General features: G+C 38.3%; 1 protein-coding gene across 2 annotated transcripts in view; it reads left to right on the top strand.

Moving 5' to 3' along the window:
- The window catches only part of LOC137934163 (dol-P-Man:Man(7)GlcNAc(2)-PP-Dol alpha-1,6-mannosyltransferase), a 62,649-nt gene extending 50,656 nt beyond the window's left edge, over positions 1–11,993 (top strand). For both annotated transcript variants that reach the window (XM_068778415.1, XM_068778416.1), the window contains 2 exons: positions 11,195–11,288; positions 11,384–11,993. In XM_068778415.1, coding sequence (XP_068634516.1) covers positions 11,195–11,288; positions 11,384–11,464 — 175 coding nt within the window. In that variant the 3' untranslated portion in view covers positions 11,465–11,993. The remainder of the gene's footprint in view (positions 1–11,194; positions 11,289–11,383) is intronic.
- Positions 11,994–19,718: the final 7,725 nt, after the last annotated feature.

Below are 19,718 nucleotides of genomic sequence, written 5' to 3'. Positions count from 1 at the left end.
TTAAGTTTTGAGGCAACAATTGAGTACCTCTGTCTGATCATCTTTTTGGGGAATGGTAAGTTGTGGATATCTTCTATGTAGTGCCTTGTGGTGCAAAGAAATCCTTCCCAAAGGAGCTAAGAAAAACTGAATCCCTGTCTGAAATATCGTTTTGGCATTCCATAAGTTTAGCAATGTGTTGCACAAAAAGCTCAGCCACCCACTTGGCTGAAAACAGATGCTTCAATGCACAAAAACAAGCATATTTGTTTAAGCAGTCCACTACCACCAAAATCACTGTACGGCCTCTGAGATGGGAGGTAAACCCTGACTAAAATCCATTGAGATATCACTCCATACCTCCTGGTGAATACATAGCGACTGTAAGTGTCCAACCAGTGAAGAAGCAACATATTTAGCTAGCTGACACACATCACAACTAGGCACAAAGTTTCACACAGCAGATTTAAGACCCTTCCAGAAAACACCCCTTTAACTCAATGATACATCAAAACCTTCATGTCCACCCCCCGGGGTAGCGTGCATTTCAACCAAAATCCAGTTAATAAGCTCGGCATCTGAGGGAACCTCAATATGTCCCTTATAAAATCAAGTGAATTTGCAACAGAATAACCAGACAATAATGGCTCCCCCTGCCTATGAGAGGCCTGGAATTGGGAGATCTCAGGATCCTTGACATAGGCTGCTTGAATGTTCTGATAGAATGTTAGGTGATGAAACAAGAGAGAAGTGAGTAGAATCATACTGTTTGGATAGCGCATCCACTGTTAAATTTTCACGTCCTTTCTTATACACAATATCATAGTCAAACCTCTGCAATTTCGCTAACCACTGTAGTAAGGCATGGTCTGTGCAGATTTGAAATTTCCGCCCAAGAGAAATGGCTTGCAGTCGAGAGAGATTGAACCAATGGAAACATCTCCTTCTCATAAGCTGACCATGCTAGCATATGTCACTTGAGGGCTTTATTATAATAGGCAATGGGTGTTCTTTTTACATCAAAACAGCCCCTATACCGGTACCCGATGCATCACACTCAACTAGGAACAACTGGCTGAAATCTAGTAATGCCAATATTGGGGTAGATGTCATAGCCTGCTTGAGTTGTTCAAAGGTTGCAGTTGCTTCCTCATTCTAGTGAAAAACATTCTTTTTCAGGAGAAAGGTTAAGGGGTGGTGCACAAAATGCCTATAGTACCCTGTCAGACCCAAAAAGTCCAAGCGACTGCATTAAGAGTAGAAGGAAGTGCCCATTCGACCTTGGTCTTGATCTGGTCAACCTCAGCAAAGACGCCTTGGCCAGAAAATGACATGCTCCAAATAATTGACTTTGAATATCCCATACGCACACTTGGACTCAACATGTAGTTGATTATGATGCAATAGCTGCAAAACCGTTGAAAGATGTTGATCATGGTCTTGAAGGGATCTACCGTACGCCAAATGTCATAAAGAAAGACTATCATAACCATCTCAAATGTGGGCAAGAAATGTTATCCATAAGACTTTGAAAAGTCATTGGTGCATTTGTTAGCCCGAATGACAGAACTTCAAACTCATAATGTCTATCATGAGTTCGAAAAACAATTTTAGATTCATCTATCTTTTTTTTTTTTTTTTTTTTTTTGAATAACCACTCGGATTTGGTGATAGACCATCTGTAAGCTAGCTTTGAAAAAATTTGAGCTCCATATAATTCATTTAGAAGTTTGTTACAATGTGGGACTCACCATGGCTACACAAGCTGATGGGACCCACCATGAGCTCGAGAGGTGTCAACAAGAGTCCTCATACAAAGTAGCTCTAGCTAAGAGATAAGGAACATGTGTTGGAATTAAATAGAAGATTTGAAGATCAAGTGAGACCCACAAAGACACCCCGAGCTGGTATCTCTATCAACATGAGCTGGAAGATCATGTGGGACCCATAAAGATAAGATCATGAGGTGGCTTCTATCTTGTTTCACGTGATTAAAGAAGAGTTAGAAGTTGAGTTAAAATAGTCTCTTAAATAGATAATGTAATCTTATCATGATAGGCTTTTCTTGGAGAATTCTAGTTGGAATGTAATTAGGAGTCCTAAAATTACTTGTACATGGACTCTATCACCTCCTCAACTATAAATAGAGGTGATTGTAACTCGGAATTGATCAAGCTAGTTTCTTTATTTTCTTCTTCTCTCGTGTGAAGTATTCTCTCTCTACTCTCTTTTATTTTCCTTCTCTTCTCTCTCTACGCGAGAGCTGTTCTCTTTTTCCTTTTTTTTTTCTCTCTCCCCTTGCTCAAGGTATTATTCATGGGGTCCTAAATTCAAGATGGTATCAGAGCTACCACTTTAGGATCCCCATTATGCTCTATGAAGATATGATTAAAAGCTGCTCATAGAAGGCTCCTTATGAAGCAAGATTGAAGTTCAAGAGATAAGTATTTATTTCTGATATATTAATTTTATGTCACTGGTTTTTGGTATTAAGAGGTGGTTTAGAGATATCCTTATGCATGTTTTCATCTTACGAAACTATGAGAATATATGCATCTTGGATTATCTTTGATTAGAAGAGATTATCAAGGCAGTTTTTGTCGGTTTGCACAATACTTTGACCAAGACCAGTGCATATTGGATTTTTTTTTATAAATCTGTGGGAACAAGATTCCCGGATAAAGAAGGATGATGTTGAGCCTTTTATGAGTCATTACCCATTAAAATTAATTACTTAGCGTTTATGCTAAGCATCTCCATTAACCGAGTTGGTTAAAGCCTTCCACTTGGTCATATTTTGATTTTCTTGATTGGAGAACTATTTTACTTAATTTGCCTACTATGGCTGAAGATAATATAAGTCACAAGAGTGACATACTCAGAATCACCACTGTACCTTTACGGGGGTATCAAATTTTATGAACTGGTCCACATCGGTTCGTCGGTTTCTTATCACAAAGGACCTAGTTGGTCATCTCACCAACCGTGGACCACATATTGATGAAGATTATATATTCTATACCAAATAGTTAAAGGAGGATACATTGGTTATTAGTTGGCTTATCAACAGTATGGAAGAACATGTCTCTAATAATGTCATTCATTTAGAGACGACTAAACAAATTTGGGAGACACGCGCCAAGTTGTATTCAAGCTCGGACAACTTACAAAGGCCATATGATATTTTACAACGGATGCTTACCACCAAACAAGGAAACAATATACATGAATATTTAGCTCGCTTTCGAGGCTTTCTTCAAAAATGGAAACTTGCCTAACCAACCTCTACAAATATATCTGTCCAAGATAAACAAAAAGAGGCCTTGATAGCTTCCATATGCCTTTCTAACATTAAACCATATCTTGAAGTTGCTAAGACTCACCTTCTTAGCTCTTCCGCGGTTCCCACTTTTGATGATGTATGTACTACACTTCTTCGTATCCCAGACGCTTCTCCCTCTACTACTAAAATATCATCCGCTATGTACTCTGGACATAGGGGAACACCATTTGACCAAGGCCGAGGCCGAGGCAGATTTTATAGAGGAGGAAGTGGAAGAGGTGGAAGGAATGGTTTTGACCAAACAGATGGGAAGGAATGGTTTTGACCGAACAGATGGGAAGGAATGCACCCATTGTAAGGGATATGGCCACACTAGAGACACATGCTTTCACCTGAAAGAATGCTCTATATGTGGTAGATTGGGCCACTCTTGCGAAAGATGTTATAAAGCTAATGAGAATAAGGCCAACCAAGCCTTAGTGAGTGATACAAAGGTAGAGCAGTCTACCACAACAACTCCAAAGCATACTTTTACTAATGAAGACTATGAACTATTCTAGAAAATGAAGACCATGATGGGGACCTCCCCAAGTACTTCTTCACCAACCGCTGCCACCACCGCTTCAGGTATGTTTTCTGCCTCCTCTTCATCCTGGATAATTGACTTAGGAGCCTCCGAGCATCTTATAGGTAACAAACATCTTCTATACTCAGTTTCTCCATGTCTTTCACATAAATTTGTTACCATTGTTGATGGTTCACAAACTAAAGTTCAAGGGACAGGATCCACTTCTGTTATACCATAACTTCCGCTCACTGATATCCTTTTCATTCCTACTTTCCCTTTGAATCTTTTATCGGTTAGTCAGCTTACCAAACATTTTAATTGCTCTATCACTTTCTCAACCACTTCATGTGTGTTTCAGGATCTCACAACGAAGCAGGTGATTGGTGGAGGCCGTGAACAAGGGGGGACTCTACTACCTGGATGTGCTACAAATAAATATTGCATCCACCTGTGACATTGAAACCAGGTTATGGCACAATCGGTTGGGACATCCGTCCACCCAATATCTTCATCATTTTTTTCCTAAAGCACGATCGGACCTTCATTGTGAAGCATGTCAAATGAGTAAACATCAGAGGTCCACATACTCACCTCGTCTAGAAATTAAAAGTGTCTCTCCTTTTTCGTTAACTCATACTGATGTATGGGGACTCTTGAGTGTCTCAAACATTTCTCACGTGAAATATTTTATTACATTCATTGATGACTTCACTCGTACCACTTGGTTATTTTTGTTTAAAGAGTGTTCTGAAATACCATTGATATTTAAATTTTTTCATGCAATGGTACTCACTCAGTTTGGGCATAAAATTGAAGTCCTTCGGTCGGATAATGCCAAGAATACACATCCAAAGATCTTGACTCGTTTTGGCAAGAAAATGGCATTATTCATCAGACATCATGTGCCTACACCCCTCAACAAAATGGTGTAGCCGAACGAAAGAGCTGTCATATTCTTGAGGTAGCTTGTGGTTTACTATATGCCATGAAAGTTCCATATTTTTATTGGCCGCATGCAGTTCTTACCGCATGTTTTCTTATAAACCGGTTACCCTCCTCCGTTCTTGGTAAAAAATCTCCCTACCCCCTCTATTATTACCTGATGATGATCCTTTTTCACTGCCTTTGAGAGTCTTCGGTTGTCAATGTTTTGTCCATATTTCCTCCCCAAAACATAGTAAACTTGATCCCAAATCTGTGAAGTGTATCTTCCTAGGATACTCTCGCACACAAAAGGGTTATGCTTGATATAATCCCTCTTTTCAGCATTTACTTGTGTCTCAAGATGTCACATTTTTTGAAGACTCTCTATAGTATTCTGATAATGCTCCTCCAGGTTTATCTTCCGTACCAGGTTCTCCTCGACCGGTTGTGCCCCGTGCTACAGAAACTACTCAGCCCCCAGAAACATTGGTTGACACCACACCTGTTGAGTTGTCAGATCCTATTGTCGGATCCTACCGAGGTAAGTTCATCTTCTCCGATAATTTTTGGCCCAGAATATGATACTTGTCCTATTGCTGTTAGGAAAGAGCCTAGATCATGCACCATGCCTTCTACTTCTCATCCCATAACAAACTGTGTCTCATCATCATCTATCCCCTGTTTGTTGTCAATTTCTATTAGCTATTTCCTCCGTACCTGTACCACAGTCCTATCAGAAGACTCTCAAACATCCAAGGTGGAAGGCGGCCATGGATGAAGAAATGCAGGCTCTTTATGAAAATCAGACATGGGCTCTAGTCCCCCTTCCTTCAAATAAGAAACCCTTCGGTTGCAAATGGTATTTACGGTGAAACACAATCCGAATGGGTCCGTGGCTCGGTTGAAAGGCTATACATAATGTTATGGCATTAATTACGAAGAAACCTTCTCTCCAATGGCTAAATTAAACTCGGTATGTTTGTTATTATATTTGGCAGCTAACTCTTTCTGGCAGGTCTATCAACTTGATGTAAAAAATGCTTTTATAAATGGGGATATAAAGGAGGACATTTATATGTGTGAACCACCTGGGTATGTGGTTGAGGGGGAGTCCGTATGTTGACTACAAAAATCTATTTGTGGTCTCAATCAGTCGCCTCGTGCGTGGTTTGAAAATTTTAGCCAAGCACTGATACGGGCCGGATTTCATAGATGCTCTGGAGATCACTCTGTCTTTATTAAAGACACACCGAAGGGCAAGGTAATTCTTGCCATATATGTTGATGATATTATTATAACTGGCAGTGATCCCGAGGGCAACCAAAAGACAAAAGAAAGGATATATACTGAATTCAAGACAAAGGATCTCGGACTGCTCAAATATTTTTTGGGTATTGAAGTACTACAATCCAGATATGGAATTATATTATCGCAAAGGAAGTATGTCCTTGAACTATTGGAGGAGACCGGAATGCTGGGATGTAGACCAGCAGAAACTTCTATACACTCGAATACAAAATTATGTGCAGGTACTGGAGAAGAAGTAGATGTCGGAAAATATCAAAGATTGGTGGGAAAACTTATTTATCTCTGCATAACGAGGCCAGATATTTCATATGCAGTCAGTGTGGTAAGTCAATATATGCACAAACCACAACTTAGTCATTGGCAAGTACTAGAACGGATATTACGATATCTGAAATGAGCACCAGGAAGAGGGTTCCTCTATAAAAATCATGGACACTTCAACATCGAAGGATTCTCAGATGCAGATTGGGCCGGATCCTCGGATGACAGAAAATCTACTTCGGGATATTGTACGATGGTTGGAGGAAACTTGGTTATATGGAGGAGCAAGAAACAAAATTAGTTGCAAGGTCTAGTGCAAAAGCAGAGTACAGAGCCATGGCACACACAGTCAGTGAACTCCTATGGATCAGATCTCTCCTTACTGAACTGGGTTTTTAAAAAGAAGCTCCTATGAATCTATATTGTGATAATCAGGTTGCAATTCACAGCACATCAAATCCAGTCTTCCATGAGAGAACAAAGCATATAGAAATAGACTGCCACTTCATATGAGAAAAATTCACTGTCGTCATCTTATCTCTCCTGCATGTATCTTCAAAGAACCAGGTTGCAGACATTCTCACCAAACTAGTCACTCACAAAATTTTGTCCAACATTTGCAGCAAGATGGGCATCTACGATGTTTTCTCACGTCCAACTTGAGGGGGAGTGTTACAATGTGAGACCCACCATGGCTACACAAGTTGGTGGGATCCACCATGATCTCGAGAGGTGTCAACAAGAGTCCTCATACAAAGTGACTCTAGCTAAGAGATAAGGAACATGTGTTTGAATTAAATAGAAGATTTGAAGATCAAGTGGGACCCACAAAGATATCCCGAACTGGTATCTCTATCAACATGAGCTGGAAAATCATGTGGGACCCACAAAGATAAGATCATGAGGTGGATTCTATCTTGTTTCACGTGATTAAAGAAGAGTTAGAAGTTGAGTTAAAGTAGTCTCTTAAATAGATAATGTAATCTTATCATGATGGGCTTATCTTGGAGAGTGCTAGTTGGAATGAATTAGGAGTCCTAAAATTACTTGTACATGGACTCTATCACCTCCTCAACTATAAATAGAGGTGATTATAACTCGGAATTGATCAAACAAGTTTCTTATTTTTTTCTTCTCTCTCGTGTGAAGTGTTCTCTCTCTTCTCTCTCTACCCAAGAGCTCTTCTCTTTTTCCTTTTTTTCTTTCTCTCTCCTTGCTCGAGGTATTATTCATGGGGTCCTAAATTAAACAAAGTTCACCAATTATTGGGATTGGGTACTTATTGTTAATTATAATTGCATTCAATGCCCAATAATCGATGCCGAACCACCAACTCCCATCTTTCTTCTTCACAACTGCACTGAGAAGAATATGGGCTTGTGCTCAGTTAGATCAACCCTTCAGCCAATATTTCAGCTATCATTCGTTCCATCTCTCCCTTTTGGACTTACGGGTATCTATAGGGTCAAACACTTGGTGGTGTAGAACCAGGCATGATAGGAATTTTGTGGGCATGCTGCCAGTGGGGTGGCAATTGATTTGGTGCTGCAAATACATCCTTGAATTCGGTCATAATGCTGGAAATACGGGCAAGAATGTATACCTCAGAGTTGGGAGTTGTAGTCAGCTGTAGTCTGGAACAAAAGGGCATCAACATCACCATTCGTCATTTCATCCTCCACAAGCAAAGTCATGTGCCGATCTTCAGCCTCATCCTGAGCTATTGATTTCACGGTTATGCCGTCCAAGTTGAACTCCATGATCATTGGGTAGAAATTTCAGACGATGTCTCGTGGAGCCATTACATGCCCAAAACCATGTCAGCCCCTTAATAGGCAACATATAGAAGTCAGTTGTAACTGTATGTCCTTGCACCATCAACTCTACATTTCGTGCCTTGGCTGAACACATGAGACGCTTTCCCATCTCCCACCATTACTGAAAAACAATTCCTCTGGTGTAAAGGTTATCCAAACCTCTCAGAAGTCCTCCTGTTGTCAAAGTTATCGGTACTATTGTTGTCCACAAGAACTCGCACAGGCTGGTCTTTGATAAATCTGTTAACCTTCATTGTCGTGGGCTGAGCAACTCCCAATAGTGCATGCATTGAGATTTCGGGATAAGTGGTGTCCACCAAGCTGTCTTCCTCCTTTGAGTCAGCCTCACCATTCACCAAGTAAAGCTGAAACCTCTTGCATCTATGGCCTGGAACTAAATGTTTGTCACAGTTAAAAAGTATAGACCTTTGGCACGCTTGGCATCCATCTCTTCAATGCTGACCTTTTTGTAGGCCTTTCTAGTTGTTCAGGAGCTGGAAGCAGAGTTTGGTGGCTGTGGTACCTGCTGCTGGAAGAGGTAGAATAGAAGGTAGGTGCCTCACCGTAAGTCCCTCGGTTTCTGAACCTAGTAACATTCAGCTTGTCCTCCAATTTTTGAGCAACATAGCATCCACCAATGTAATCAGGTCAAACAAATGCACTTCAGCGGCTAATTGGCCACCACTTATACAGCACCCTACTAAGGTTTTTATGGGCCAATCCACTCTATCAGCTAACTTCTCAAACTCTACTTGGTACACCTTGACTGTAATATTCTGGTGCAGCTTTGTCAAGGTTTCATTGAAGTATTCATACTCAGATGGCCCAAATTGCACACTTAAATGCTCGATCAAACTCAGCATCTGCCTTAAAGTACCACATAAACCATGGACGAGCCTCCCCACTAAATGAAATGAAGCGAGTAACACGTTCTACCCACCATGTGTTTGTTGGAATGCGAAAAGGCGTTCTGCCTTGTAAACCTACTCAGCATAGTCTTCCTCCTGTTTGTAACATCAGAAACCAATCCACCCAGTCTGTGGCTGGATGCCAAAGGGCTGAGAAGACCTCAAACTGCTCTGCGAGGCCTTGCCTTCTCCTTCACCCCCCTCCCTTTGTATCAATTTGGGGCAAATCACTGCTCTCAATTGTTGGCTCCTTTTTACCCGATAGGTGTTGCAGCATTTGCATCATGACTTGTAATTGCTGCTGAATTTTACTCATATTTTCAGCCTCCCTGGGCTGTAATTCCATCCAGGGTCATAGCTTCTATTCACTGCCAAAGCATCATTTTTTTCCTTGTTCATTTCCGGTGCCATTGGCCATTTGGATGTGGAAGAACAAGAGTAGGTATGAATAGAAAAAGTGAAATCAGCAAATCTGGTGCTCCTCTTGTGATAAGCAGCAAAACTCCTCACATAATTGGAACGCCTCTTTCCTCCACAGCGCCAGAACTAAATCATGCTCTGGTACCAATTTGATAAAAACCACTCAGGAATAGTGCAAAATTAAGATTGAAAGTGTGAGATTGAAGAAGAGTAGTCAGATTTCTACGGAGAAGGAAACACATACAAGAGATTTCAGAAAATTGGGTCGAGTGATTAGCTGCTCACCCATCTCTTTGGTTAGGTTTTTACCTCTTAACACAAGATGATAACGGTGACAAATTTGCCCTCCATATGTGAGATTACCCACACCCCTTACATGTAACTCATGCCCCCCATTTGCCAAAATTAGCCCTAGAAACAAAGCAATAAAGTAATAAAAAAATGATTCGAAGATCATATCAATTCCATGGAATCCATGCCTTTGGCTGTGATTAGTGGAAGTAAGATCTAGTATTGAGACCTAGTGATCAATATTTTATCTGTGTTGATAATGGTGAAAATTGAGACAATTCACTTAAGACTTTTGCATGTTAGGTGGCTATGCATTGACAAGATGTTACACCACCATGCAAGATCTTAGAAGTTGAACTGACTTTCGTAGATCTTAGAAGTTGACCTGACTTTCGTGTGAGATGCATGATTCTTTAGGATGGAAACAATCACATAAATAGATTATTGATGCATCTAATCACTTTGAAAAGTATATTTTCTTCAAAGTTGATAGATTTTTATTCCAATTGAAAAGCATCCCAGAGGTGAAATTTTTATTTTAAGAAAAATCAAGAAACCCCAAAACAAATTTATCATACTCAAAATTATGAATATTCTAATTCCAATAATGGTTTTACGAATAACTATTTCAAAAAAAATATAAAATTTATATTTTTTAAAATAAATTTATATTTTTTACAATAAATTTTATTTTAAACTTTATGGGAATTTGGTCGGTTCACCCCTACTTTACTGGATATTATATCTAGAATCAAAATCTATTGTTGGGGGCTGCCTCATCTTACTAGACTTAAGTTTGAGTGGGAAGTGGAGAGAGAGAAAAAATCTTCATTAGGATCAAATAGGTTGATAGGTTACTTGACTTTCTATAAGTGCAGATTGAGGAGGTCAACCAATCCTTATTATAGACTAACCAATCTCGTGAGAGGGATTTGTCATCTCAGAGATGTCACAAAAGAGGATTAAAAGACTTCTAGCAATGGATGAATTTAAGCACAGAGCTTAGTATGTTTAACTGTTTTAACTTTTTTTTTTTGTAAATCTGAAAATTTTGGTTAACTATAGAAATTCCGAAAATTCTGGGATAACAGGTCCTACATAGTTTAGCTATGTGAATCACTCATATTCACATATGTAAAAAAAATTGTATTTTATGGTATGTTTTTATCTTTTTATATGCTAAAACTAGAGTTAACCGACTGTATTTAATGGTAGGGTATTTTGATGATATTACAAGGTTATGTAGGCAAATATAGCATAGTTGTGGGATATACATATTGTTTTTTCTAAAAATATGACCGTTTTATTGCTGGAGATTGTGAATTATTTCTTCCATATGGCAGTGAAGAAATCAAAAGGGATAACTAACTCTTTTGTTATTAGCTCCATTTTTTTGTAATCAGTGAGCTGATATTCCCCTGCAATATTTTGGCAGTGAGCATCCTAACATCGAGGGATTCAAGTGTCTGTTTGCTGTTAATGCGTTTTCAAAAGCTCACCTCCAAGTGAAGCTCCCTCCCATCATATTGGTAAATGTTTGCCTCAGTTTTTATTGTCTGAAAAAGTGTGGCAGAGTGCGATAGATCGTAATTTGACTAATGGCCATCTTTTTTATGCATCTCAGCTGAAGGAACCCAAAGTTTTCATTCACGGAAACTTCAGAAGCCAAGAAATCAGCAACACAGATTGGCCTGGTTGCCCTTGACCTGCCGCATTCGTTGTTGATTTCCTGAGTTTTAAGGTGGTAATGATACATGAAACTTTGTACCGGACGAAGTTTTAGGCCTCTACTTTATTTATCAGAAAGTGATATCCAGCTCCAGGAGAAGGAGAAATAGGTCTTTACTAGGCCTACCTACAGCTTTGAGCAGAAATCTCAAAAGATCAGGGTTTCAGGCTTTAGGGTCATGCCACCATGTTTTCATTGAGATGTTGCAAACTTACAGATATGCCTCATCACAGTAGTAAAGATGATCGAATTTTGTTTTGAAAGCAGTAGTCACACTTGGTTTTGCTTGCACAACTGCATATTGTCCAACTTTTAAACGGTTTGATACTCGATATTACCATTATGAAGAGGGTTTATGGGATGTATACTGACAAAGCTTTTTCAGTTTGATTGTTTGACGTCTCTTCTGCACAAGCGTTCCATATCAAGGAAAGCAAGGGAGCTTGCAGCATATGTATGCAGGAAATATTTTCATCCCTCTAAAAGTGTTATTATTTCCGAACCCGATAATTTATTTTTAAGCAACTAAAATGCCCCTTAGACGCTCCTCACACCCTTCTCCAAGGGGTAGGGGGCCTCCTCCGGGACAGTGGCGAGAGCTCCACAGGGTTGAGACTTGAGAATACTTTTTTAATCGTTTTGCAGGGCCCCTCTTTGGATTGAGAGAGGGAAAGTTGTTGTCCAAGTGTTTGAAATATTTGGATTTCTTTCTCTTATTGATTAGCTCATCTCCCACCAATGAGAATTCAGACCAGGCTGTTAAGCTCGGAGCCGAGGCATGTGCAGACTCTGCGCATTAGAGTGTAAGCCAGCTATTGTGACAAGTACTAGAGGACCTACAATGCATCACTATGGTGCACATTTAGGAAGCCAAGACAACTCATTTGAGTTGTTGCTCAAAATCAAGGTTTTCTAACTTAAAACAGCCACCAGATCTTCTCAGTTGTGGTTGGGCTTGCACTACTCTGAACGCTGAAGTGGACTGGTGAATGGATGCCAAACATGATTTAACAGCTCATACATATGGAAATGGCTCTCTATCATTGAGAGGACTTTTGCAAGCGAGTTACCTAATTTCTACTTTTTACATTAATATGAGCATTTGTAAAGTGTGGCCTTACTTCAATTAAATTGTTTTTTCAACAGTTCAATCACACCTTTTCATTGAGTAATTACTTTTCTTTTATTCAATCTTCAAGAAGGAAAGCAAAATTCTGCTTCAACTTTCCCATTGATAAACTCTCTTTCAAGCTTGAACAAGTCAAGTGAATCTTTAATTTTCTCTCATGAATGAGGCTACCTTTCAAGGTCTGTTTAAAACTCCTAGAAAAGAAAAGAAAATAAGAATTTGATCATTATTAATTTTTTTTTTCTTTTCCATGGAGTTCCAAAGAGACCCTTTAACCTCACCCATAAATTAACATTTACATAAGTTGACAGTAATGCACCAAAAGCATTACTTACCAGCGATGGCTGATTATTTTCTCTCTGTGTATTCTATTTTCTGAATAGACTAAGCCCCCCTTTGTTTTTTCTTTTCTACCGAGTCTAAAAAGAAAGTTAAGTTCTGTGACAACATTTGCTCCCACAAATGCACCTAAATGCGCATCGAGTCAGAGTAATAAAGACTTGGCAGATACAAACAATTCCACATGGGTGGTGTTGAGTGGATGAGTCGACATTTTGGAATAGGTAATGCTCATCTTATCTGCTGGTGGTTTTTCTCAACCTAGTGACGTCTATTTCTCTGCATTTCCACCTAGTTCATGGTTTTGAAGGTCACTCTTATGACTATTTATTAATTTTTTATAGTTATGATCCAAATGTATGGAACTGAGTATTTAAGCTGGATTCATAAGGAAAAGACAACCAAGAGTAGGGACCAGAACATGACGTAGTTACCAAAGAGTTAATTGAATTTTAAGCAGAATATGGATCTTCTCTTTCCTTCTTACATTTCAGCAATTCCGATTCCCAGAACATGACGTAGTTACCAAAGAGTTAATTGAATTTTAAGCAGAATATGGATCTTCTATTTCCTTCTTACATTTCAGCAATTCCGATTCCTTATTATTTTTTTGTCAAAAGCAAAAAAGTAGTACAAAAAGGGGCTTGATGAGAAAGTCATGAATCATGGGAAAATGGGTGCGTGATTTATAAACAGTGATGGCCCTGTAAATTTAGAAATCGATCAAGAAAAAAAAGAAAAAAAAAAATGGTTCATTCGTCTCCGATGAATTATTTGGATTAGTTGTAGAAAAGTTTACTTCTTGAACTCGTCTGCCGCAACTTCGCCATCTCAGACTTCAAACTTTGAAATTTTGGAGAAAAATGGAGATGAACCAGTCAAACTTGAATCTGTGTTCCTTACGCAGCCAGGAATATCCATTTCTGGCTAACGACTCCATGTTTATCGTCATTGAATGAGGCAGAAATACCAGATATCGACTAAAACCATTTTAAAAACCACAACGCACGCAGTCGTGAAATCCAAGTGCGGCACCCGTTTTTGTGACTGTAACGAACCTGGGAAATCTTTTAAAAGTCCAAACAGTAAAGAACAAAATCTGAAGCACCACCCTGAAAAGGAGAACAAGATCAATAAGGAAGAAGAATGGAAAAGCAAATGATACTGCCATTCGATGCCTAGTGTCGAGGGAATGAGGTCATGAATAGGAGAGGTGAATAAATAAAAAGGAGAGACAGTGGTTGATGAACGGAATGGGGGCAGTAGCAATGGAGAAGACTTGGCAGAGTCTCTCACACAATTCAACTTTTTTTTTCTTTTTTCTTTTGAAAGCTCTCAGCATTGAAAGTGCTTCTTCCCTAAAAAAACAAAAAAGGAATATGAACCTACCAACTAAGTTAGGTGTGATTGATTTTTTTTCTTAAATCTCTTTTCATTGTACATGTATTTCTTATGCTATGCCTTCATACTTGATCTTTATTTTACATTATTTTTCTATTTTTATTATTCTTTTATTAATAAAATAAATATAATTTTTTTGTGTATAATATAATAAATTAATGACATTATTTTAAATAGTATAAATTTTTTTATGGAAGAAAATGATTGGGCAACTGAGCTAGACTTAGACATGAGTCGACTTTTTTTTTTTTCCTCTATAAAGATTTTCCCGTCCTCCGATCTCGTCCTCTCAAAATCGTGAGACAAAAGGGAGAGAAAGTCGGCCTCCTCACTTATTTTAATTTAAAAAGGTATACTTGTATTAAAGAAAATGTTCAATACTATTATCAATCATTCCAATGAGTTTTTAAAAACCTAAAACATGGATTTAATAAAAATTTGTGGGTCTAACTATTAAATCAATATTTTTATTTATAATGATTATAATACAAAAAAAATAAAAATCCTTACCTAGTTATTCTAGTAATTTTACCCAACTACTCATTTACTATTTATTAACCGATGTGTATTAAAAAGAATGAAAACGTATAAGTGTAATTCTATACCCGATTACCCAATTATATATAGGGGTAATTCCATACTTTTTTTTTTTGTTTCAATACATGTATATTTGAGACATTTTCTGATTCAAATATTTTTTGAAGGATTTTGTAATATATTTTAATAATTTTTACTTAGATGATTATGTTTTTTTTAATTATTTTTATGATTTTTAAAACTATTTACCCCGATAGAATCAATTGGTTGAATATAATCCAAGTGGACTCAATCACTCCAATATGTCTTAAAAAATTAAAACCCTGATCTAATCCTTCAAAAAATTGAGTAGGGGAGATGTTCAAAGCCCAGAGCTGGATTAGACCAATTGATTGAATGAGGCCACTCAGCCTATTTAATAGAAACAAGGGGGTGCTAGACCTCTTTTTGGAAACTGAGTTGCAAATGACAAAACCCAAGTCAGAAATGAGACTTGGATACCATTTCTTTTCCTCAAAAACCCCTACTATGTAGGTTGGTAATCTCCCTTCATTTGGTTCACCAACATTCAAATAAGTATATGTGAGATGGCCCTTCCATGTCTCACCTGTTTCTAACTAAGTAATATTCCTCGGTTGCTCATCGTTTGAAGTAGTAACAAGGAGAGGAAAGGGGAGGAAGAGTACCCTTGGCTACCACTGTTGCAAGAGATGGCTGGAAGGGCGGTGGCTTTTCATGTTTTCACTCGCTCTTTTAGCTTCAATCACTGCAAAAATAAAATAAAAAAAAAGGAAGTCAAAAAAGGAGGAAGTTCTGGGAGATGGCTGGAAGGGCGGTGGCTTAATTTGTCTGCTGCTTTGTCTGGAGACAAATGATAAAGTTAATCCAATCCTCATTGGATTTGTCTATTGGTTTATCACTTTCAAACACTTGGGCTTCTCACAAACAATGCCAATTATTCCTAAACAATCTATTTAACTGAATATCTAATATAGTGATAGTCGATATAGTTAAATTACCTTCATACCCCTAAGGTATTATATACGTATTTATACATATATATATATCCACCTAGTAGATTCTACTCATGATATGGTATATAAATTTAACTGAAGGACCCTTTAAAAAAAAAGGCAAGCCATGATTAGAACCACCCCTTTTACGAGCTAGAAGATGGGTTTGGTTTCATTACATTATCGTTTTGTATGGATTGATGGAGACTCCTTTGTTGTCATCCCACCCGAAAGATCAAAGGTATCTTCCCCTTCAATGATTTGAGAAGAAAAGGAAAAAAAAAAAAAAAACATGACTCTACCTAATCTCTTCCATGCATCTTTAACTTTTAACCAGTCTTGCTCTCGGGTAATGGAAGCTGATCCTGGAAGGCACCAATAGTCCAAGGGGCCAAACTCAAACAGTCTGTGGCCTCTCTCTCTCTCTCTCTCTCTCTCTCTCTGTGGGTGAGGTGAGTGATGGTCGCAAGATGATGATGGCTTTTAATGAAGGTGTCTGCGTGGTCAAGTCTCATGGCCCTGAGCACCGGACAGGCAGAGTCTTACAAGTCATAATCCCAATTGCCCACATAAAAGATTTTGTAAGATGTGATGACTGGGACTTTGCTGAAGAAGATTAGCAAATCTTGCCTTGATCGCCATGCTTTGCTGCTTCTATTTGGAATTCTAAGACTAAACGATTTCTTCTGTTTGGCTTGCATGGAGTACTGGTTTTGGCTTATCCGTTCGTCGTGTTTTTATAACAATTATATTGGGAGAATGGCCTGAGATATACCGCCGATGCATCCTCCAGAGTATAAATAGAGGAGAAATAATAAGATATGAGAAAGATGGCAAGACGGATAGCTTTAGATGCTTGCACTAACACCAAACACAGCAACGTTTAATCTTCCATTTAGACTTTAACGCAGTCTGAAGTTTTTTTTTTTTTTTTTTTTTTATTATTTTGTTGCTTGGCGACCTATTCAGTTCTAATGTCACGAAGGGTAGAGTGATGAAAAGGTTATTGAGAAATTTATTCATGACATCATGGAAATCATGCAAATTCTGCATAGATTATGTTTTGAACTAAGCCTACTTAGTTCTCATATTTCCAAATATAATTTAATTCAAATATGACCAACAAACAGATGTTTAATAAGTAATTGAAAATAAATATTTTTTATCACAAGAAATATAATATTTTTTTTTTGTGCAAGAAATATACTTTATTTTTTTATTGAATTTTTTTTATTTTGAAATTTAATATATCAATAGAACATTACTCTTGCACAAGGTCAATGAATAAGGGTAAGCATCGGGTAGGGTTTTACTCATTATGGCTACCGGACAGAATGTTTCCTCATAATCAATTCCATAACACTATGTATAACCTTTAGTAATGAGGCGAACAACAAACATATCCGGATTGTGTTTCACAGTAAAAATTCACTTAAAACCGACATATTTCTTATTTGATGGAAGATAAACTAGAGCTCATGTCTGATTTTCATAGAGTGCCTGCATTTCTTCGTCCATTGCCACCTTCTACCCTGGATGTTTAAGAACCTCCTGATATGACTGTGGGACTGCTATGGAGGAGATAGATGAAAAAAATTGACAACATAAAAGGGATAAATGATGGTGAGACACAAAATTGGATATGGGATGCGAAGTAGAGGCCTGGTGCAAGTTTTGGGTTCTTTTCTCAAGGCAATCGGCCAAGTATCATATTGTGGGCCAAAAACAACAAGAGAATATGGACTTACCTCTGTGGGATTCATAAACTCAGCAGGTGTGGTGTCTGCCAATGTGTATGGGGGTTGAACAGTTTTCGTAGCACGAGGCACAACTGGTTGAGGAGAAGTTGGTACCGAAGATATGATAGCGGCTAGTCAATACACCCAAAAGGCCGATCTGTTAGGTGCGAAAAGCTACCGCATACAAGAGTGGACAGAACCACTCTGACACCCACCCCACCCATTCTCTACCGCCTCTCACGGGATTCGAACGCGGGACGTGGCGTGCCCAACTTTGATACCATGACAACGGCTAGCCAATACTACCCAACAGACCGATCTGTTAGGTGTGGAAAGCTATCGCCTACACAAGAGTGGATGGAACCACTCTGACACCCACCCCACCCATTCTTGACCACCTCTCACGGGATTCGAACGCGGGACGTAGCGTGCCCAGCTCTGATACCATGTCAAGTGCCTAACCAATACAACCGAAAAGGCTCTACCGCCTACAAGAGTGGATAAAACCACCATGATAGCGGCTAGCCAATACTACCCAACAGACTGATCTGTTAGGTTCAAAAAGCTACAACTTACAAGAGTGGACGGAACCACTCTGACAAGATAGACCTGGAGGAACATTGTCAGAGTAGTATGAAGAATCTTCAAAAAAATTTACATCCCTAGACACAAGTAACCTTTCGAGAGTGGGATTATAGAAAATATAACCCTTCTATGTGTGAGAGTATCCTAAGAAGATACACTTGATAGATTTGGGATCAAGTTTACTATGTTGTGTGGAGGTAATATGAACAAAACATTGACATTTGAAGACTTTCAAAGGAAGTGAAAAAGGATCATCATTTGGCAACAATAAGGTGTATGGGGATTTATGACCAAGAACGGAAGAGGGTAGCCTATTTATAAGAAAACATGCAGTAAGGAAAACATGCAGCCAATAAAAGTATGAGACTTTCATGGTATACAGTAAACTGAAAGCTACCTCAAGAAGATGACGGTTCTTCCGTTCTGCTACACCATTTTTTTGAAGAGTGTAGGCACTCGATATTTGATGGATAATGTCATTCTCTTGACAAAAGGAGTCAAAGTCTTTGGAAGTATATTCTTTGGCATTATCAGACCGAAGTACTTTGATTTTCTGACCAAACTGAGTAAGCACCATAGCATGAAAGGATTTAAATATGGATGATATTTTAGAATGTTCTATAAAGAGAAATAACCATGTGGTAATGAGTAAAATCATCACTAAATGTATTTGACTCCGGAAATATTTTAGAGGCTCAAGTTTCCCCATACATCTGTGTGAATCAATGAAAAAAGAGCAACACTTTTAAGTTTTGGATGAGGTGAGTATGTAGGGGTGGCATCAAGTCGAGCCGAGTCGAGCCTGAAATTGCATATGTTCAAGCCGAGCTTAATTTAAATTTTTTGAACTTGAACTCAGGTCCAGCTCAGCCTCAAGCGTAAAATTGTTATCGAGGTCGAGCCCAATAATTTTAACAGAGTTCGAGCCAAGCCCGAACTTCAACAATCATTTAAAACTTTTCAAAAAATACATGTCTTGAGTTCAAGCTCCAACATACATTTAAAGCTTTTCAAAAAATACATGTCAAATAAATTGTATATAAAATTATGCATACATTTTACTTAAAATTGGGCATACATTTTACATGAAATTAGGCATGACCTCTACTTAAAATTGGGCATAAGGGTGGCATCAAATCGAGCTAAGCCCAGACCTTCCTATGTTCGAGCCGAGTTTAATTTAAATATTTCAAACTTGAGCTCGAGTTGACCCTAGCCTCGAGCCTAAAATTGTAATCGAGCTTGAGCCTAATAATTTTAACTGAGTTTGAGCTCGAGCTCGAGCCGAGTTCGAGCTTCAACCTACATTTAATACTCTGCATAAAATATATATCAAATAAATTATATATAAAATTATGCATACATTTAAAAAAAAAGAATGATAGGGGAGGTTCTAGATTGAATCTCAATAATGGATTAGAACGCACCACTATTAATCTTTTTTACCCCAAATGTTGTCTAGCTTATTTTTTAATTTCTTAATCTGG

Source organism: Aristolochia californica, unplaced genomic scaffold (assembly GCF_029961685.1).
Source record: "Aristolochia californica isolate CCGP_79_NKW_82.1479 unplaced genomic scaffold, dmAriCali1.0.hap1 SCAF_6, whole genome shotgun sequence".
NCBI lineage: Eukaryota > Viridiplantae > Streptophyta > Magnoliopsida > Piperales > Aristolochiaceae > Aristolochia > Aristolochia californica.
The sequence above is the reverse complement of the archived record's forward strand: the minus strand, read 5'-3'. Positions and strand labels throughout refer to the sequence as shown.